At 40.2% G+C, this 22,581-nt stretch overlaps 1 protein-coding gene across 5 annotated transcripts in view; it reads left to right on the top strand.

The window, feature by feature from the left end:
• vps13b (vacuolar protein sorting 13 homolog B) overlaps positions 1-22,581 on the top strand; it is a 312,384-nt gene that overhangs the window by 213,115 nt on the left and 76,688 nt on the right. For 4 of the 5 annotated variants that reach the window (XM_008432898.3, XM_008432900.3, XM_081617077.1 and 1 more), the window contains exons 38-41: positions 5,248-5,637; positions 17,258-17,460; positions 18,627-18,843; positions 22,387-22,571. In XM_008432898.3, the coding sequence (XP_008431120.2) occupies positions 5,248-5,637; positions 17,258-17,460; positions 18,627-18,843; positions 22,387-22,571 (995 nt within the window). Of the gene's footprint in view, positions 1-5,247; positions 5,638-9,875; positions 9,926-17,257; positions 17,461-18,626; positions 18,844-22,386; positions 22,572-22,581 lie in introns of those variants that run through there. The other variant, XM_081617078.1, reaches the window with a different exon arrangement.

Raw genomic sequence — 22,581 nt, 5'->3', positions numbered from 1 at the left:
CTAGTGAAAGAGTGCGCCAGATAGTTCTGCAAAACATTGACTCATTGGCGTTGCGTAGAAATGCACACCAGACTTTTCAGATTTTTAAATTTGCAAAAGTTTAACTATTGATCTGTGTCTTTCCTCTTCCACAGTTGTGCACAATTTTGTGGTGTGAGCACAGGGGTTGAAATACTTCTGCATGTATCAGCAAATACAGAAGTGATCATTTAGAACACCAGATGAAATCTTCATGTGTAAGATTCCGTGCTCATTTTCTGAATAATGCAGGTGTTTGACCTGTCTTAGTGGTATCGTTTAGAAGATAATCAGTCATATTTATTCAGCGAGCACACACACACAGACTAACAAGACAGTCCCAAAAGCCTCAGACAGGATCCAGGCTCTCTGTGAGGTTGCCGCAGGTCAGGCTCTGCTGGAAATACCTAAAATTGACCACATATGCTACTGGTTCTCCTTCATCCCCTCAGCCACTTAGTCATGCAAGCACACATCCACATACACATTCTCAACTGTATGTTGTTTAGTCAGATGACTCTCTGGAGAAGATACTTACCCTCTTCAAGGATGATGGAACAAAGGAAGGACTAGATAAAGTTGTGGAAACCATTAACTCTTTGTTGTTGCTCTTTAAAGAAGTCATTGATTCCTGACTTTCAGGCAGAAGAAAGCTAAGCGCCACGAATCAGGGATCAGTGGTAAAAGGCTTCAGGGGATTGGTTGTTGGAAGAAGCTAATTTAAAGATTTAGGCAACAAATTGAAAGAATAAACGGAAAAGATGTGAAGGACGTTGTTAGGAGGAAAACGTGCCATCAACTTTTCCTTCATCTGTTCTCTTCCTTTACAAATGTCCGTGTGTGTTATGTGATGTGTATTTATCATATTTGGCAGCGCTACTTTAATTCGACAATGCTTCACATTTGATTTATTCCAACCAGGCGCAAACAGAGAGCAGACCGCCATGAGGCCATGTCTTGGTGTGTGTTTACAGCAATATGCTCTCAATTTCAGCAGCATTTATTCTGAAGGACCAATCAAAGCGCCCATTCCAAGGATGCTGAGTGGGAAACACTTGTAACATGTGTACTGTAAACTGGATGGTGTTTTAGCTCCGACCGTCACTCAGCAGCCGCTCATCAAACACACACAGTCACACAAAAATACTCCCATAAACACAGCTAGTACAAATACACGCAAGACGGGCAGTTACAGAATTTACCACCAAACATGTGCATTATGTTGATTGAGGTAGCTTGAGGTAAAATGCTTTCCAAGTATTTTCTTTTCTACCAGAAGCAGGAGTTTAATGATTGATCAGCACAGATGTGCTATGTATTTTGTTTTTGTCATCTTCCTCACCTCGGGCCTTTGGACAGGTCAGCATATGCTTTTCCGTTGACCAAATAGTTTAGCAATTTGACATTTTGAAAATAAATTAGCTTAATTGGAAACATGCCAATAAAAAAAAATGTTTTTTTGACAAGTTATATTGCAAGGATGAGGTATTTTTGGGCCTTATCGAAATTGGATTATTTTGTAAAACTCTAATGGAATCACTTTTTTCACATCCCACGGGTCACGTGATCGACCAGACGTTGCACGCTGGCGCAGACCACAAAGAAGATGATAAGAAGTTGTAGGAGGCTGATGGCAGAGCATGTTTTTCAATGACTCATCCAGTGAATAAACATATCCACCTGTGATTTTAATTGTGTTTCTTAATCAATGGAAACACCACAGTTGCTAAGTAGTGTTTATATGACATTAGCAGAATATAGACAAAAGTTTTGCCCACATTTGTAATGGTACCACAGCTAGTGTGTGAGTCCTGGAGGTAACCACTCCCCCCTAGGAGGCCAAGGATCAGCCATCTCTCTATGAAGATGGAGCAGCTGATTAACTAGAACAAATTGGAGCCATCACTCTGGTGTGTCTCTGCTTCCCATCAAGTAGTTCATGATAATCCTGTCAGTTACTGTATGTGCAAGCATTTGCCTCTCCATACCATCCAGAACTTCTTTAATGTGAGTCAGATGGCATCTGAGTTGTGTGTCATTGGCCTTATGGGCTACGATGCTTTCTTTTAACTGTGGAATTCAGCACATACTACTCCAAATATTATTCCCCATTGCCAAACACAGACATGCACCTATGCCCTCCACACATGGACCCCTGTGTTTTGGACACATTGCAACTTGTTTGAGACTCAGGTTTTCTGCTGTCAAAGGAGCGCGCTTAAAAGAACACACAGATAACTCGACTCCAGGCTCTCAGTGGGGACTTTTGGAGATGATCCTGCCAAAAAGACACAGGGACCTGTTTACAGTCATATATTCAACCTCCCCCACCCACGCACACGCACACACACACACACACACACACGCATGCACGCAAGCTTTTTTGCAGAGGTGTATGCTTGTGTGTTTATGTTTCTGTCAGACCCTGAAGTTCTACTTTCTTCAGCAGTAATAGATGCTGACAACTGAGAAGGGCCAGGGTATGATTCCCTGCAGCCTGTTCAAATTAAAGGGTTGTCTTTAAAGATATGTGAACACCAACACATCTTTCTACCTTCGGTCTGTGTTTCTGTGTTCAGAGTCTCTAGCCTGAAATATTGGTTTATGTCATGCTGGAAGTCAGTATAAGGCACATCTTACTGCTACTAAAGTTCTAACCTCTTAGTGGTGGCAAAAGTAAAGATGTGCAGAGATATATATGTGGGTTTTTTCAGTTTACAGAATATAAACATCATTCCAACTTGAATCATCTTCTATGAATTTTAATTTGGCGGCTTTACCTTTAATTCTCCAGTAACTTTCTTTTGGTTTGTTTTTGTTTTTACTGGACAGTGACATCACATGGGGAGATATAATGTTTGTGTCTTTTTCAAAAACTTGTCAAAAGGGATGCTAGTACTGAAAAAGAGACATAGTGTGTGTCTGTTTAATATGGTGTGGAAATAATTTCTGGTATTGCTTAGCTTCATCAACAGCTTCCTTTCTAACTTACTATGTAAAGACACTGGATACATAAGCAGATTAACTTTCATCAGTGGAGTATTACAGCTTTCACTACATTGATCTCTTTGATTAAAAAAACCCTCTTTTTTTCTAATGCAAATGACAGAGATAGTAAAAGAGAAAAAGGAAAGGAAGAGAGGTGGAGTAAATAATTGAAAGGGGAAGAGGAGAGATGAGAATAGAAGAGAAATTTAAAAAGAATACAAGAAAATGCCCAAGTCTGTTTCTACACCTGCAGATAAAGAGAAAAAAAGCGAGAACCAAGAAACCAGACATAAACAACTTTCAGGTTTGCTCTATTATAGCAGTTTAATAGAATGACATCGATGTCCAGTCACCTAATTGTCACAGGTGGATGAAGTCATTCTTTTGGCTTTCTTAATGAACAAGTCTTAGTCATTTGTAACAAAACAAGATTAAGTATAAAATTAATAAAAACGTATTTAAAAAAAATATGGAGTGGTGCAGTCGCTCTGCTCTCACAGGTGAATTACAGATGGGTCAAACAGGCTATAAATCACTTACCATCACTCTTAAGCTGCCTGGGGTTGGGGCAGTTGGGTGGGTTTTTTTGTTGTTTTTTTAAGGTGGGGCAGAAAGGAACTTGGGGAAGGAGGGCAACCAATAATCAGAAGCAGGCCTCAATGTATAGTGAGTCAAGGCTGCTCTGGCCCTGACTGAGTGATCAAAGACATATTTATGTGGTTAGAGGGGGTTGATTAGGTGGCTGCTCAAGAAAAAGTAAGAGATAAAAAAAAGAAACGGTGGACTAGAAAAGAACCAGAATATGAAAAAAACCCCATAAAAGCAGGACAGAGGAGGAGAAGAAGGAGAGCAGAGGAACCTAAAAAGCTGCTCATAAACAGTTAATTTCACCGCTGAAAATGTTTCAATTCAATTTACATAAATGGAGTCACTTCACAACAAATGTCATCTCAAGAAACTTTACAAAAAAACAAAATCATTTCTATATTATTTCTAGTAAAACTGATCATGTACAGGACAGGACTGCACTGCAGATTCCACCAAATATGAATTCACTTGCTTTTGGCAGCCATCCTTCCGCCACTTTCGCTGAAATAAATTAGATGGACTTCAATTTTTCTCCTTTTTTCATGTGCGTAAAGTGTGTGTGTGTGCGGCACTTGTGGCTTTGCTCCAGTGTGCACCTTCCCTGGGTTGGAGTCAGACAGAAGGTTTAAACCCCTTAAAACTATTTAAACGCCGGTTCCTTTGACGAGACCAACAAAAACAGCTGCGCTTGCTTTCGTCTGCTTCCCCTCTCCCATCATCATAACCAAGTGGAAAAACGTGCTAATGGAAGCGGTGTAAAGCGGTATTGGGTTAATTCCTGCGCCTCCGTAAATTCCAGTCAAGTGTTATTGAGGGCAAAGTGAAGGATAGGACACCGTCTGATTTACTTAGAAGGCACGAAGAAGATATTTTCTCCTGCCGTTCGGCTCTGCCACGTTAGGATGTCGCAGTGAGGCAGCCAGGAACTCTGTGTGTGTATGTGCTGGGCTCAGCTCAGCATGCCAACTCGTTGCATGCGGACTTTGTGATTATAGAAGAGAAGAGCTCAAAGTTTGTTTTACAAGACTTCCCATGGGTTAGATAGCTTTAGATCTGTTCAGAGAGACACTCATGAAGCCTGCCTTGTCTTAAAACCCCCAGATGGATTGTGACCAGTTTATTGTGGGTTTTCCAAATTTGAAGGGAGGGTTGTAAACAGCGAGGCCCCCCGCCAATAGTGGATTTATGCTATTTCTGCTCCTACTTTTACAAACTTTAAAGGGAACTGCTTTTACACAAAAAAAATAAAAATTCAAATGGCTTATCATTGGATTGTTTGCAAGTCATTTGAAACTTCAATAGTCTCATGGTCTATTTCAGGAGATGTTTATATGTGGTAAAAAAAAGTCCCTTTTTTTCCCAAATTAAAAGACGGCACAGAGAGATTTGTTTATTACTGAGAGAACATCTTTTTATTACCTTCCCAAAAGCTTCGCTCTCTGTGCTTCCTGGTGGGATTTTTTTCAGGACTCAGCAGCACAACATGAACACAAATCAGGATGAGCACAAATAGGCTTCTCTGAAAAGGGCCTGATCAGAAGCTGTCCTTGGAAAAAAAAAAAAGTTAATTTGCAATGCCGTTTCAATTTAATTTTGTTTTTACAGGATTTCCTTTTCTCTAACCTTGCTTTGTTTTTTCCTGTTTCTTTTCAGCTGAGCTAAACGTGGAGCTGTGTCGTCCCCTGAAAATCAGTCCCACTCTGATGAAAATGGAGCAGGCCAAAGCCTACCTGCAGAAGGTCCTGCCAAACTACACATGGGAAAGCTCCAGCAAAACACCGTCGGCCTTCTCCACTCCTCACTCGTCTCCAAAAAAGTCAGCACAGCGAGCCTTTCCCCCCCGATTAGACCCGCACCACGAAGCATCAGCCCTGGGTAGAGCTAGCCCGGCAATGGCTCTGACCTTCCACAAAGTCTCACTGCGCACAGCACAAATTGTCGTAGTCATGGAGACAGAGGCCTGTCCAGTGAAACCCAGCATTACATTATCTGTGTCGGCTATGACATCGTGTTTCACGATGAAGTCTGGGCCTCGGATAGACGGTAAGTAAAAAACATATTTTATCTCTTTTTCAGTCAAAGCAACAAGCCTAAAGTAACTCCTGTTTTTTTTCTTTATTAAAAATGGAACTGTGTAACTCAGGGCTGTCCAAAGTGCTGTTCATGCATGTTTGAGAAATTCTTTAGTCTCCCACAGCAGCCATTAAGCCGTGGAAGTCCTTCCAGGCAAAACACCTGGGTGGACCTAGCCCTGCCTTCAAGGACGAAGCTCCTCCTCTGAGCTTCAATTTCTAAGCTTCTGCTTTACAGAGCAGCCCCCCCTGCACTTCCCCACTCAGCTCCTTCTAACTAGCCAGCAGAAATTAGCAAACACCTGGTGGAACTGTGCATCTGCTAAGCTCATTATAGGAGCTACACAGTGAAACACTGGTAAAAAATGTTAAGGGTTAATAGAGCAGCCATGTTGTGATGACTTCCTGAAGGCAAGAGAACAAGTGTTCCTTAAGGAGACAGAGGCCCAATTTCAAGGCGTTAAATTACGAAGTCAAATTTCTTTTAAGTCATATTTGATGCATATAGCATTTTTATAACAACTTGGGTAACTAGATGCTTGAATGTGACATATATAATTAGTCAACAAACCAGCCAGTCCTGAAATTTGCCTAAACACATCAACGATATCGAAGGAAAGTTCTTGTTTTGTTGTTCAGATTAGACTGAAAACATTTTCCAAACAAACAAAAAAGAAAGCATTTCACCTTTGTTTTATGAAGGACTGTTTTCAGGATCTATAAGAAATTGTTATTTTCTACTTTGTTCCCTGGAACTATTGCATGTTTAAAATTAAATGAAAGATCTACTGTAAAATTAGTTTTGCATTTTTAATTGGGGAAAACACTCCTCGCTGTCTGAGTGTTTTCAGCTTGGTGATCTTGACCCACAGTGCAATAAGTTTGGACACCCCTGATCTAACCTCTTTGGTGTGATCTGCTCTATTCTGTTTAAATAAACTGCTTCAGTAATATTCTTGAAACTGGGAGCACTGGAAAACAACCTCACCTCATACGTCAGAGTCGATCATTTCTGAGTAGCGCGCTCGGTAATGCATTAAACTAAACCTATGCATGTACCATTTTAATGTTGTATCACTCATCTAGTAAGCAGATTAAGGTTCTGAGCCAACAGGACTCCTTCCAGGCCCTTAAAGCATCCTCCCTCACACAGGGTTTGATAGCACACAGCTGTAAACAGCCTCTCAAGCAACAAGCCATTAGTTTCTAATACGTCTGTCTGCATTTAGTTGAGAGTTGTCTCTTGTGAGTCTTTGTTAATCAGCCGAGTAGCATGAGTTCAAACTTTCCTCTTGTTATTTTTGTTTTCTAAAGAATGTTTGATGTGTAATCCTGCTGGGAAGATTCGACGTTCTGTCCTTGACTCACGCTGAAAAAGATCAGGAAACAATCTCCAGTAATGCTTTCAGTATTTTCTGGAATATTCATGTTTTTTGGGGGGGGTTTTAAACATGTTCTTTGCAACGCCATCCTCAGCCAAAAACAAGGTTTGTCTGTAAACTGTAACGTGAGATATTTGTGTTAGTGTTGGATCTCAGGTTGTTGTGGGACTGTGTGGATTTGATTACATTGGTGTGGGGTGTGTTAGGATCTCAGAGAGAGCTTTCCGTGCATTAATGTCGGCGTGTGTGAGGGGAAGATGTTTGTTTTGTGTTGGGACGAACCTCTGGCTTCATCAGCGCTGCTATCCAGAAGGCATCACCATGTTTCCATTATGACAATCAGAACTTAATGCTAACATAAATGAAAAAGCATCCAGTTTCTCAGTCGCCGCTGGGTGTGAGGCAGCTTGCTGCAGCAAATCACCAAGGATTTCTCATTTCTTGGCATGTCTTTCAAATTGGACAGTACGTAGAAATAAAAGCATAAAAGGAGGAATACCGAGCCGACATGCTACATGTAGTAGATAACAAGAAACAGTCTGCCTCATCATTTTTGCAAGAAGATGCTTTATACCTCAGTGCTGCTGAGCAAAACATCTCTGTTTTTTTCCTAGGGGTTCAAGGACAGAGCTGGAGCAGGGCCCTTTTAAGAGCCTGCATCTGTTTTACAGATGTTGTTAATATAGGGTTACTCCAGATAAAATGATTGTCAAAAATGTTAATTAAAACCTCAAACAATTTGCAGTTTGTTTACTCAAATCTGCATAACTGCACAGTGACACAATAGCCGGTGCTGCTGCGCTGCTCTGATTTCCACCAGCCTTTCAGCTGTCATCTGTTTTTAAAATGGTCATGGTAAAAAAAAAAGAAAAGAAAAAGAAATACAGTTGAGTTTGAATTGTTTTTATTCCGAGCAGTGAAAAGCATTATAGACACTACTCTGCTGACATGAAAGCAGCATGAAATCATCTCCTCTGATGTAAATTTAATCGGTTTACGGCTTTTGCTCTCTTTTGCGCCAGTAGTACTTTTCAAAGTGTTTTGATTTGTGGAGAGTGGAGACAAAATGAACTATATTTTTATGAATATTGTTTGTTTCCATCACTGGAATATAAAAAGAGTCACTTCTGCTAAAGATTTTCCACATTACCCAGTAACTATGTTTATTACCATCTCCAGCATCATTCCCCTGGCTCTCGTTTAACCTTCCTATGGTGTTAGGGTCCCTACGGACCCGTTTTGAGTTTTAGCATGCATAAAAGTACTTCATACATTTGTTTTTTGCGTTGAAACTTTTTGACTTTGTCAGGGACTTCCATTTAAACAAAGTAAAATAATTTTTTTTTTTTTTACTAAATTATAAAGTGCTCTGGTGAAAAAAATGACTTTTGTGGTGTTCGGGTCATTTGTGACCCGGTTAAAATTTTCGATTATAAAACAATACAAAAATGCCAAAAATTAAATCATAAACACTCTTCCTCCAACCACTTGAAGTTCATTTAGGGGCTTTTCTCTTTGCCTTTTTGCAAGAACAAACAAAGGGAGAAATGTCCAGGCTTGTCAAGCCATTTGAGTGTAGACGTGGTGACTTGCAGAGTACACATCTCCAATTCACAGGTTGCAACAATGAGGAGAAGATTCACTGTAAATGAAGCTTTGGATCACATCTTTGCTGCAAATGAGGCAGAGGACACACAGGATTTTAGCGATGGAGATAAGCAGGCCTCTAAGAACGAAGATGATGTGGAGTACCAATTGGAAGAAACAGACACAACTGATCAGTCTGAAGAGGAGGTCACTGGTGCTGAAGCTGCTCCTGCTGAATCATTCCAATCCAAACGTGGCAACATCCGTTGGAGCACAGTTCCTCCTGATGTGCATGGAAGGACAGCTGCTGCAAACATCATCAAAATGACCCCTGGGGTCACGAGGTTTGCTGTGACAAGAGTAAGTGACATCAAGACGTGCTTTGATCTTTTTTTGCCATTGTCACTAAAAAAAGTCATAATTGCTATGACAAACCTTGAGGGGAAAAAAGTCCATGGCAACACTTGGAAAGACATTGATGAGACGTACCTGGATGCCTACATTGGTGTTCTCCTCCTTGCTGGAGTTTACAGATCCAGCAATGAGGCAACTGAGAGTCTCTGGGATGCATCAACGGGCAGAAATATTTTCCGGGCAACAATGTCTCTTCGGACCTTTCAGATGATCTCAAGAGTCCTCAGATTTGACAATCGAGACACCAGAGCAAAATCTGACAAGCTTGATAATATTAAAATTTAAATCTTTTTTTTGTTGAACATTTAAGAAATGTGTTTTAATATCTCTCAGTTACACTCAGGTAACAGAACAACTGATTATTTTGTTGCCTTCTTCTCTTAAGGTTCATTTGACCACTTTTTAGACATTGAAAACGAGGGGTATTTTGTTAAAACAAAGGCCCAGGGGGCCACAAAAAAAATATTAAAACCAATCTCTTCATGGATAAGGGAGCCCAACTAGCTAAACAAGAGTTAAGAAAAACATTAGATGATAAAAGATTGTTTTTAGGGCATTTTATGGCTGATTTAATACACGGGTCCAAAATGACCCGCTAACACTACAGATGGCAGCAGAAAGCTAACACCAGAGGAAGGTTAACATCCTGGTTATTGTTGCAGCTAAAAAGAAAGATTAAGTGACTTTCTTGTGATCCAACATTATACCTTAAGGACGTTCTACCACAGGCTGGGCTTCTGGATAGTACGTCTTACTTACCCAGAAGCCACATACAGTCCCTTACAAACTAGGGTTCAGACTAAACAATTCTTATCTTTTCTTACAGCACTCTATTCACCTTAAGCTATGTAGATTGAACCACATCAAGCCTGAGGGGTGAGTGGCCTCTTGTCGTTTTGTGTTTCTACCATCTTTGTATCTAAAACGAAATGGGTCGTCGGCAGTGTCAGTGTATCCGTTGTGGTAGCCACAGACCAGAAGAGCAAATAGTTTCTATTCCCTTTCACATTTTGTCACATTACAAGCTCAAAACTTTCTTTTATTTGAAAGTGTGTATAATAAACCAAGCAGAAGGAAAACAATTCTTTAAGAAAAAAAATTTTTTTACAAGTAAAAATCCAAAAATGTTTGGCATTCATTTCCATACCAACCTCATTTACTCTGATAGACCGTAATTAGACATATTACAATGGAGTGCCTTCAGAAGTCACCTAATTGGTAAATATAGTTTATCTGTAATATCAGTATAAATCTGTTGTGTGTGGAGGTTTGGTAGAGACACCCAAATCATGGAGAAAGCTCTTTTGTACTGTAAATTAGAGTTTCATTACAAAAAATATTTCAATTAATGGTTGGACTGAGTTAATTGCAGGGCCTGTAACTAATAGATTAACATGTATCAACAAAATAATCAACATTCTGAAATCAAAAATCCGTTTTGCAGCAAAATTATTGAATAAATAGACATATGAGCTCATTAACAAAGACATTTGCTTTCAGTCTGTTTTTAAAACCAATCAACTATCCAATTTGTGCAAAGTGCTGTTATATTCATTCAACTTTCTAGTGTTTCAAAAATTCCTGATTATTCATGGAACTACTTTGAAACCTATTAATACAAAGGTTCTGGCTCGCAATGGAAAAAATGAGAGAAAAAACTAGAGTAGTTGCATTAAAATCTATGTAATTAACTAATTGAAACAAGTGAGTTAAAGTCCCAGCCGTAGTACGAATTAATTTCTAAGACACTGTAGATATCTGATAAATATTTAGCTTAGTTCCCCTGAGGGCTTTGACAAATAATGGCTCCAGATTTACTGGCATCGAAGAAGACAAACTGTCTCCAATTACACAGCCTGATCTCTGGTGACAATAGATGTATCTGCTGACTTTTAGCCTCAACTGCACCAACTCCATCACTCGGCACTCATTCTACTCCATTCCTAAAAAAAAAAAGGATACCTGGGTTTTTTTTCCAGAGATTAAGGTCAGGATTCTGTTCACTAGGGTTGAGCCTTTGAGCTGGCGTAATAAGTCAGCTGGAAGTACCCCCCTGAGAGGGGCTGTACATGAGATGTTGGACGGAAGAGTGGAATACCACTACTGCTTCTGCTGTTGTTTCTCTGTTGGTCTTTAATGGCAAACTAAGACTAATGGGCCAGATATTGAACAGGTATCAGGGTCATGTTTTTGTTTAAAGCCAAACAAAAAAACAGACAAAGAAAAGGAAGTGATGCAACAATAATTCAAAGGGTGTTTTATAAGTAGTTGGTGAAAATAAAAGGTTTAATGAACTAATTGGTTGACTGAAAATAGAATAGATGGGCTACTGAGGGACATAACTCAGGATAAGAAAAAGCTGGACGGCAGAAAAGAGAGAGGGCTGGATGAACGACATGAGATTTTCTGTAATGCAGGATGGACATTGAAACAGAATACTGCTCAATGTGATCAGTACTCAGAGTCTCTCCATTTCTGTCGTTCCAATCACCCCATTCCAACCTGGCTTCATCAGCACCCCCCATACCCCCTAACCCCCTCGCCTCCCATGAAACATCTGGGGCTCCATACCTGGGCTAGCAGCCCTTCAGCCAGGGGACAAGATGGAGAGAGCGGGGATTAGGTTGACAGTGAGGTGTGTTACCAGATCCTGTGTTAATGAAAAGCAAGTGGAAGCCCTGCATTCCTAGCTCCATCCGTGGCTCACCGCTCCCTAAGGTAGGGGGGCATTTATAGTTCAACAGAAGAGAGGAGGAGGGTGGGCAAAAGAGGGAGAACAGATGTCCATGAAACGGGACCCTCCCTAATCTCTCAGCTCTCTTTCTTACTGTGCCCCTGACTTCCTTTAAAACACACACACTGCTGTTGGTGCATGGTATTGGGGAAACACATGTGCAAAACCTTTTCCTTAGTTCTTTGCTTCTGTGGACCCACTGTTGGTCGTTTTAAACCCTGTTTTTGTGAATCAACACAAAAGACGCTTAATATGTATGTTGCCTTTTTTTTTTTTCAATTTTTTTATTTATTTTGTATTTTTCCCAAAACCATTTTTTGAAATTATGATCATATGATTGCTTTGCTGAAAGGAACATTCTCTCGGCCTTTAGTTGATGTATTGGTTCTAATCATCTGGGGAAGATAAATCATCGGAGGGCAACTACTTGTTCTCAATGCACCATTGCACATCAATAAGGCATTTTGATCCAAACAATAAAGCTCACTGTATATTTTCTTTCTTATTAGAGCATCAGTCTGATGCTTTGTTTGAACTTCACCATGCAGCCCTAACTACACCTATATGCTCAGATGTGTTGAGTTGCTTCCATTTGATTGGCTAATTTTGCTGATTAAGCAATTGAACAAATGAAGTGTGTGTTGCAGCTGGAGATGTGAGTTTGGATTAGGTTCACAGAGCTTTATGTTTATGCATTTGGCAGAGGCTTTTATCCAAAGCTACTTACAAATGAGGATGTAACAGTGCTTTGTATGACGGTGTTTATAACACTTATGACCATAATGTTGTTCTAAGCCTTTATTGCATATTAAATCTGACTATTTCTTTTCTCCAAGGTTATTTAATTTAGTAATAATGACTTGCTTTACTTATATCCAGCCTAACTTTTAGGGCTCCCATTTTTTTTGTAAGAATAAATTGTTGAATTTGTACTAAAACAAAAGCTATTACTACTTGACTATCGTCCAGTTAAGCCATAAGTTTTATTCTTCATTATAACTAAACAGATAACCAACTAATGACGTCATTCTAAAAAAACACTGACAGGTGATCAAACATGCAACCCAGCTCTTAAATCAAATAAGCATGTCTACATATAAACATTAATTAATTCTCTCTTTGGCTTTCTTCTTTCATTCTCTAGGAAACTCTTATTTACACCTTGTTCGGCATTACACAGTCAGATCTATACTGAACAGACATATTTCTTGTTAGGTGCAGTATAAAAAAAAGAACCATAGAAAATGCCAGAGATAAAAACGCTTTTTTGATATTTACTCAGTCATCACGCTTGAACTGTGGAAACGTCTTGTATCCAGCTATCATTGTTATATCATTTGTGATAAACAAAGGGGAACAAATAGACAAACCCTAAACTGTAGTTTATCTTATGCAGACTAAAATTCTAACATTCTGGTCTTATATTCAGACTTAAAGACTCATATCTGTTATCTAGCTCATGCGTGGTTTATGTCATGAAACTCATATGTTGCTCATCACCAATCATCAGCTCTGTATTTGTAATTGGCTGGATGACACACGGCTTCCTGCGCCGTGCCATTTTGGCTGACGGTGTCCTCTTCGACAAAACCAGTTTCCTCTAGTGACCTATAGTGGTCTTGTGGTGAGTGAATAGCGTATTTCTGTGGTGAATGACAGTATATTACTGCCATTACTCTTAGCATCCCAGAAGGTCTTGAGGGGCCTCTACTAGTTATGTAATGACTCCTTTAGGTTTCTACTAATTGATACCAGTACACGGTGGGGCATAAATCAGCCAGGCAGTGGTCAGATAACGGCTGCCAGGGAGAAACCGACACGGTAAATCAGTCTCCGATCCTATCTCATCTTACCCGGGTGTTTGCCATAGATGGATTTTACTTTAGGATGATTTCCATCCACCCTTTTTCCCACCACCCAGAAGGTTTCTCCTCTGTTTTATTCACAACGTCAGCCTGCAGGGGATATGTGCATGTACACTTGATTACCGACAAGTTATTGCATTAGTCGCGCAGGTGTAGTTTTTATGAATTTAAAATATATGCATAGGTTTCCCAAAGAAGTAGCGGAAAATCCCACTGAGTTTCACAATATCAGATGTCTTCGTAATGCAACACATATTTTATATAGGAGACAGGCCTTGACTGCAGCCAGACAGGGAAGTCTACTCAGTCTGAGTACATGTAGTGGATGGAATAAGTCCTGCCATAGAAGAAGATGGATCTATGAACTATGTAGTAAGGTGAAATAGAAAACTAAAAATGAGGAAGTAACTTAATCCCTGCTTCTTGTCTATAAGGTACTCAACCAGCTTCTGATTACAACCTGCTTTTACTTCCTACCCTAATGTCTCGGAGGGGAAGATGCTTTAAAATGTTGTTGGACTTCATTTTTCTTCCTCTCTTTAGCAACATGATTTTCCCCTCAAATTTATTTCTTACCTTTGCTATTTCTTTTGTCTATGCAGTGTTTTAGCTGTAGTTTGTAAAGTTTTTTTTTAATTTATTTATTTTTTTTTTTAAACACTTCACTGCAAGGCGTAGCCGTGTTTAAATTTTACGGGATACATCAACTTCATCTTAAAGACCAAAACATTCATATTAGAGTGAAGGTCAACTGGAGAGTCTTGGAATGCATTCACACTGGCTCCGTTTAGTCCGCTTTAATCTAACGTTCGTTCGCTGCCCTGTTGGTTTGGGGAGGTGTGAATGTGCACCAAAAACTCTAGTTGCCCTTCAAGCCTAGGTCTTGGTTCAGTCTGTTATAGTGAGCTCAGAATGCACATGCGAATGCCAAGTGGATTGGATACCGCACAAAAGGCTGGAGGCAAACTATAGTGTAGGGCATTCTGGGTATCTATGACCAAAACATAGGCGTGAGTGTAGAGCTAGTGGGAGAAACAGCTTGTGGTCCTTTATCGACGACAAAAGAGAGATTCTACAACCTCTATAATCTAACACCAATCCATTTTTGTTAGCATTTTGTGAAAGAGGAAGTTACAGTCAGTGTCTTTGTGTTGTGGTTCTTGGTGTAGCGCCACCACAGGCATGAAGGTAAACAGGTTGTTCAAAGAGTTTGGTGAGTTTGACACAGTGCAGTGTGAAAATAAATTACACCAACTGAAAATGTAACAAATGTTGCAATTTTGAAGCCCAGACGAATCGAGTCTACGGGACTGTCAGGAGTGAAAATAGCCTTAAATTTCTATTAGTGTAAGTTAATCTATGTGCACGGTGGCTTATGTCAGATGAACTTGCAACCTGTACATATGCTTCATACTGCGAAAAACTTCTAGTTAAATTGAGAAATTAATAGATACAGTAACAAGCCCAAAGATGGCACCTTCTCTCTAATGGTTCAGCGATTTGTCCGTCGGTTTTTGTTGTATATCTTTACATTCACTCAACACCTTCAAACTCTAGCAGTAATGTCCTTTGGCTGTCACATCTTTGATGGCAAAGCTGGGGTGGCAGCTTGGTCATAGAGAGGAAAAACAGATACAGGGAGGATGGAGAAACTTGCCTCGGACTGTTATTTGACTTGGACAGGAGAATAAAGCCAGTAAGAAAGGGATTCCCCCCATTAAAACCACTCCCAGCTTCGTTGATTATGGAGCATGCTGGCTGCTGCTGCTGGCTTTCGCACCAGGATGCTGCGGTCAACTGAGCTGTAAATGACGCACAGTGAGACAGGAGAAGCTGTTTTGCTGCTCATTCCCCGTGCGAGGGAGAATGTACGCGTGTGAATATGTGTTTCCACTTGTTCACCTGGGTGTGAAGTCCGTTTGTTTTTACATCTGCATGTACAGTACGCAGCCATTTGGATGTAGTTTTCTGTGTTTGTGTGCCGATGTACGCCTTCACTTAACCTAAACTTGCTCATATATACATTTGTTAGGGAGTCTCGATTAAACGGGCCCATTTGGGAGTTCCCTTGGGCTGTCTAATAAATCCTGGCCATGAAAATAAGCCCAATGTCCAAAGTCCAATAAGTAATCCAACAACTCTGTCTGTGCTGTATCACCAGGAGTTATTAACAGGTAAACCGCCAGCTTGTATCAACAGTGTTTTTCCTGAGAGAGATGAGTCATTCCAGTGTAATATTTCCCCCAGATTGTTTTATACAAGCAAGGCCCTCTTTGACTGCATCACTCCTGTTGTGTTAGTGCACTCTCATGTTTAATAAGATGTTCTGAGTCAATCCACCAAGCCTGGAAAGATCAGAGTATTCCTGTGTGTCATTTCATCATGTCATCCATCACTACTTTCTCAAACCCTTTAGTTTTGACTCACACTTTTTCCCATCATCTTCGTTTGTATCTGTTGATCTTGTCATTTATCACCTCCTTCCTCAGCTCCTTCATATTCCCTTCCATTCTCTCTCAAGCCCTATTTATCCTTCTCTTACCCCAAGTGAACCCCAAGCTCAGCGAAGCCACTTGTTACTGAAAGCAGTGAGGTTTATCCATGGCATGTATATACCAGTGTAAGAAGCAACCTTTCTCCAGAGGTCAGCTCATTCAGGTTTAACAGTTGTTTTTCCACTCGATGGCCAATTTGTGGTCAATCTACAATCTCGGATTCCTGTGAGTTCTGATATGCAGACTCTAGTATTGGATAGATCAGATTTTTCTAAAGGAACTTCAAAATACAATAAAGTACTACTTTTCAACGTTCTGGACTTGAAAATCAGCTCAATATTTATGGGAAAATAAAAAAAGGATTTCTCAAAAATGTTACAGAGCTGTGTCGCCAAGGTATCCAAACAAATTAAATCCAACTAAAAAGAACAGCATGTCATTTCTGCACATCTCAAAATGGAATGTACAAAATCCTTCAAAATAAATGGCTGTATTCATTTTAATATCTGGAAAGAAAAAACGTATAACTGATTTTTTTACAGATATTTTTGTTAAATATTTATTTATTTGTCGTGACTATACAGAAGCAGGTGTTGAGACAGCAGTTGGTGCTATACGTCTCTCCACACAAGATTTTACTATGATTTCAGGTGGTGTTAATTAGCATGATTAGCATGGTTGGTATTAGGACATTTTATTGAACACTAACATCTTTGTCAGTCAGCTGAATTATATTGTCTGCAGAACAACCTTCAACCTTGTCTGCAGAACAACCTTCAATGTTAAACAATTGCCTTCTGATTCGTCCTGATTGAGTGGATGTGTTGCTGTTTACTGGATGACATGAACATCTTTATGCTGTTTCCAAAACCAGCTCTTTATTCTGGAAAGTGACATTTCTCATCCAGTGGTGCCACATTGAATATATGAAGCAAATTACCCAGCCTGGTGATCGTAATTGCACTACTTTTCTAGCACTGAGCCAGCACAAGCTGTAAAAACAAAGATAATTCCTCGTATAACTTTGCACATTTACTAACTGACTTTGTTTGTTTCTGTGCGTGCGTTGCCAAAAATGAACAGATTTTGTTAAATCTTTGTGTTGCATTTTTAGACCCAGTTGAGTCTGCGTCGGTGCTGTTGACGGTGAAAGACGCGCTGGTGAAAACGGGACTCCGGGACCGGGGCCACGTGTTCCTGGGGCCCTTTTCCTGCAGCAGCTCCCTGGAAGCTCGGTGGTGCCGGCACAGCGGCAGCCCTGGACCAGAGCCCGGCCCCCCTAAGCTGCTTCTGGACCTGAAGGGAGGTCTGCTGCAGGTTTGTGCGGCTATGACATCAGTTCATCTCTCTAAATCATGAGATTTATTTCCCCGCTCAGCTTCAGCTCACGGGGGTTAGGGTTAGATACATGCCTCTGCACCTGGTAGAAAGTGAGAATGAGTGAGAGTCACTCCATGTTTCTGTGAGGATATTGTAGCTGGAACTGTCTTCGTTCCGAAAGATACATTTTATATCAATTTTGCAATCTGACAACACTTAAAATCTGCAGTTATATTTCATTTTTGCAGACGATTCTGTCTTCTCAGGGCTGAAATGGGGACTTCTTTAGCTTTGAGTCATATCTTCTGGTTAAGTAGTGGAATATAGTAAATCTATTTATAGCCTGAGGTGATCTTCCGCCTTTTTTTTTCTTCTTTTTTACTTGTGAGAAGTTACATAATGCAAACTGAAAAGTCCCTTTTCTATGTGACTAACAGTTCACATTTTTCTCTAAATAAAATTCCACATTACTTCTACAGGGGGAACACCCTTACTCATGTTCAGGTTTCCTTAATGCTTTTATTGCATGTCCATTAACAGGGAAATCACTTCCAACTCAACACTTAATATGTAATCATACATTTCCCTCTCCAAATATTACAGTTTGTGGTGTTTTGATCAATTGCTGCATCAAAACCACCGGAATTCCTTCCGATTTTTTTCCCCCTTTTAGGGCTCCGTTTCCAAAAACCTGGGGGGAAAAAAAATCCCCAAATTTTCCTGTTTTTAGAGTTTAGTTACAACCCACTCTCGCAAGTTAGTAAGTGGTGGGCAAGCACGCAGGCAGCTCTGTGTGTGAAATCTTTGACTCAAATATTCCAAACCCTTGGTTCAAATCTCAGGCACACTCACTTTGATGGCGCATAAAAAGGGGAATGCCATGGGTGAGTGAGGAGAAAATCAGGTGCTGTTGTGTAATCTCAGTGAGGTTGTGAAAGGGCACTGTGGAGGCCAACCCTGACTGTTTGACTCCTTGCTTTGGCAAAGGAATTGCTATTCCTGATCCATGCTCCTTATGAAATGAAATATTGGTCAGGGTTATTTTGCAACTTTTTTTTTATTATCATTTTCAGAAGAACTCCCTTTCCTTCTTTGCTATCTGATCTTATATGTTGGCATTCTTTTCATAGCTGACCCAACTTTCTCTTGTTCTTTCCCAACAGGTCTTTTGGGGTCAGGAACATTTGAACTGCCTGATACTGGTTGAAGAGCATCTTCGTAACTACCTCCATCTTCAAAAAGAGGATTCTAATGATAGCTGGTCTAAGGGAAAGGCCTGTCACACCCAGCCTCCCCCCTCTCCCGTCGCTCCCTCCCCCAGGACAGAGCACAGCTCAGACGACCTGCGCACTGGAAACTTTCAGTACATTCAGGACTCAGGTAAATTCTCATTCACTAAACAATATTGTCATATTTCTTATGTTATAACCACTGTCATAGAACAACACGAAGTGTATAAGTTCAAGTTTATTTTTAAAACTGGGACAGTACATATTAATGAACATCTACATGTAAATACATGAGATTTTAGCCTGGCAGCTAATTTCCATGTCCCGTTATCAAGTGGATGTTAAATCAAAATGATAAATGCAGGGATGGTTGACTCCGTCGCTAGGTGTGATTGACCCCGTCACTAGGTGTCGTTGACCCCATCGCTAGGTGTGATTGACCCTGTTGTTAGGTGTGATTGACCCCATCGCTAGGTGTGATTGACCCCGTTGTTAGGTGTGATTGACCCCGTCGCTAGGTGTGATTGACCCCGTTGTTAGGTGTGATTGACCCCGTCGCTAGGTGTGATTGACCCCGTTGTTAGGTGTGATTGACCCCGTCGCTAGGTGTGATTGATCCCGTTGTTAGGTGTGTCTTCAAGGGATCCTTCTACTTGTTTAATGGTGGTTGGCAAAAAAAACTCCATAGATCATTACAGCCACCAACTAGTAAGGAGTTTGGACCAAATGTTGCCAGAAAAACAAAACAAAAAAACCAAACTCATAATGCCGTCAGACAAATATCTTCACTATACAGTGTGACCTGGTAGCTTTCATGTTTTGATTCTTTCTGAAATAAATCAATAAGGGCACTTTTGGTTGTGATTGGTTGATACACAAAACAAAATAACAGGCAAAAAAAAACATATGCCCCCAATAAACAGTGGATTAAAATTAATAATGGAATCTAGACGGGATTAAGAAAAGCCTGTCATGATGATGACACTATGCAAAATTGACTTTGCCGCCCCAAGGCATCAACATGCAGTGCCTGCTCTTGTCACAGTTCTATCCATTTTATGGACAGTATCTTTCTGTCTGTTTTTTTTGCCATCTGTCTGGCTTTAGACGCAGGTACGTTCAGTAAAAGTCCTCACTCCTAACAATTTGTTACTTTCTGATCTCCGTAAGGTCAAAGGTTCATTGTGAATAGCTTCAACCTTACCAAGGTAAAATTTAAAGAAAAATCTTAGATCTTCAGAAATTCTTAGAATTTTCCTAAACCATGAGCTTCTTTTAGGATTGTTTTAGAATACGGGCCCAGATTTACAGAGAGGCCAAGTCAAAGTTGTCATGTTAACAAATTCTCCCACCTGAGCTATTTATCTCTTGAGCTCTTCCAGAGTCACCATGAGTCATAGCTGCTTGTGTGATTACCTGAAGAGTAGGTTGCCACATCACTTTTCTTGGTGGGTTTGCAGTTGTTTCATACTTTTTTTCCATTTTGGATGATATTTTTTTAAAGGTAGGTACATTGTCCTTTTTAAGCACATTGTTCAGGAGATAGCGTAACATTAAGACACCAGCTTGTTTCCTGTCATGATCGACTGTCCAGTGCATTTCTTTTCTAAACAAAATAAAACTAATTATTATTTCAACTAAAAATTGAAAACTTAGGAAGTTAAAAGTCAGTTAAGATGCGTATTAGCTTAAAACCGAGTTAGATCAAAGCTCTCTGTTAAAAGAAGTTTCATCAGGCATGTCCGCCTGTTTCCACTCTAAGTAACTTTGTGTTTATTCCATTTCTTTGTGCTTTGTGTTCACACACACAGACAGACACTCACAGCAACATACACAGAGGATCAAACTTCTCTCTGGCTGAAGCCCAGCCTTCCACTCTGTCAGCTGTGGTTGAGTCTTTGTTTGTTGCACTGTTCCACTGCTCTTTGATGCATTTAATATTCTGGCTGAGGCTGAAGAACGTACAGTGGTGAACTGGAACCAAGAGGACAGTCTGTCTGCAACATGTTGTCAGCAGTGAGAAAAGTCAGTGCCCCAAAGTACAGAGACGGGCTACGGGTGTCCCCAGGGTGCAGCTCAGACATGGCTGGGTTACATGAGCAAAACGTAAATGAAAGGTGGTCAGAGAGAAGGGAGAGTCACTGTCTCACTCACTCACAGGGTAAGTGGGTGAGACAGTGACTCACTCACCCTTAGAAATAGAGCAAACAAAACAGCAAAATATTTTTTTTTCTTTCTTTCTTTCTTTTTTTCGTTCTTTCGTTCTTTCTTTCATCCACAATTTTTTAACTAGTCTGAAGTTACCAGTGAAAAAGTTCTCACTGCAAAGAGTAAAATTGGACGCAGGCAGAGTGGGTCAGACAAAAGCAGCAGTTCCCTGTTTGCCTTCTTCTCTTTCCTGAATAAACACGGGTCCCAAACAGCAGCTGAGACGTAAGTCAAACATCACTCAGGAGCTTCGGCCCTGTGCTGTCCAGCTGCTGCAGGTGCTTGGCCCGGTTTAATCAGTACATGTTTACAGAATGGCAACAATGTTTACTAAGGTACGTTGTTTATGGAGAGCTTCTGACACACATAAACATTCAGAAAATGCAGATCCAGGGTTTCCAGATTTCTTTTTTTCTTATGTGCAACAGTGGACACGAGTTTTGACTGATCTCTAAGGAAGGAAATACGAACAATTTGTTTAAACATTCCACCAGAAATCCAAATAAAATATTTCAAATTGTGTTTACTGTTTTAATTGTCTACAACTTTAGATTTTAGGTCCATTGTGTATCTTTTCTTATAGCGTGAGCTTATTTAGTTAAGCTTTCTTTACTTCATGCACTTCAAGCTCTTCATTCTTCTTTGTGGATGTTCCAAACCTCGTCACTAAGATTCCTTACTGTCTCTAATGTTGAAATATGTAATCAGCAGAGGACTAACTGTGACTGACGGCATTTAGACCTTTAAAAGTCTGACAGTCTGGATTGGAAGTGACTCTGCAGTTCATATTCAGTAATAGGTTGTGATAATTTAGACCAAATTCCAAACACTAATCCAATTAATTCACAAGAAAGCCTCAGTCTTCACTGACTACTGCAGAAAGTCATGGTTATATCTACCTCTTGAAACTCCTGTGGACATGAGTTTAAACTAAATGTAGTTGTTTATGGCTCTATAAGTGTTTCCATTAAAGTGTGTTTCTTGTTAAGACAGATTTTGAAGTATCTCCTTACAAAACATTGATGGAAACTGCAAAATTCAAAATAACTTCCTCAGTTTTGTAAAAATGATTTTGATCGCTTGAGGAGTTTTTTGGTTTTTCCGGAGAAGAGTTAATTTTTTTCCACTTTGTTACTTTTTGTGATTTTTTTTTTTTTTTTGTAACATTTTAAAAGTTTGCTCAAAATCTGACTTAGTTAAATTCGCAGGACTCTTGCTAATGAGACATGTTGCATCTGATGTTCCTGTGTAATTTGGCTTACAAATGCTTTTTCTAAAGTTTTTTTTTCCATGTGGCCCCATTAAGAACTTTGTTTTTTCCGTGCAGTATAGAGCTGATTGATATGGTGCATCTCTTAGACCTTCATTTTGTTTCCTTGCAGCATAAGGACTCATGTTTTCTGTTTTGTTGCTGTGCACCTGATTATCCTTCTGTTTGTACCGGCTCATCCAGTTTGTAGTTATTGTTTTTCATATTGTCTCCCAGGATCCCAGAAGCTGCCGGGACCCCATGAGGTCATGTTCTACAGTGAGACCGAAGACAGCCCCGGGGTGATGCTGTGGCGGTACCCTGAGCCGCGCGTTCTCACCTTTGTCAGGATCACGCCCATCCCTTTCAACACCACCGAGGACCCTGAAATAAGCACGGCTGACCTGGGGGACGTCCTGCAGGTAGCATGGG

The sequence above is a fragment of the Poecilia reticulata genome, chromosome 16 (assembly GCF_904066995.2).
Source record: "Poecilia reticulata chromosome 16, P_reticulata-male-v2, whole genome shotgun sequence".
NCBI lineage: Eukaryota > Metazoa > Chordata > Actinopteri > Cyprinodontiformes > Poeciliidae > Poecilia > Poecilia reticulata.
Note: the sequence above shows the minus strand (reverse complement) of the source record. Positions and strands in the feature narration are given on the sequence as shown.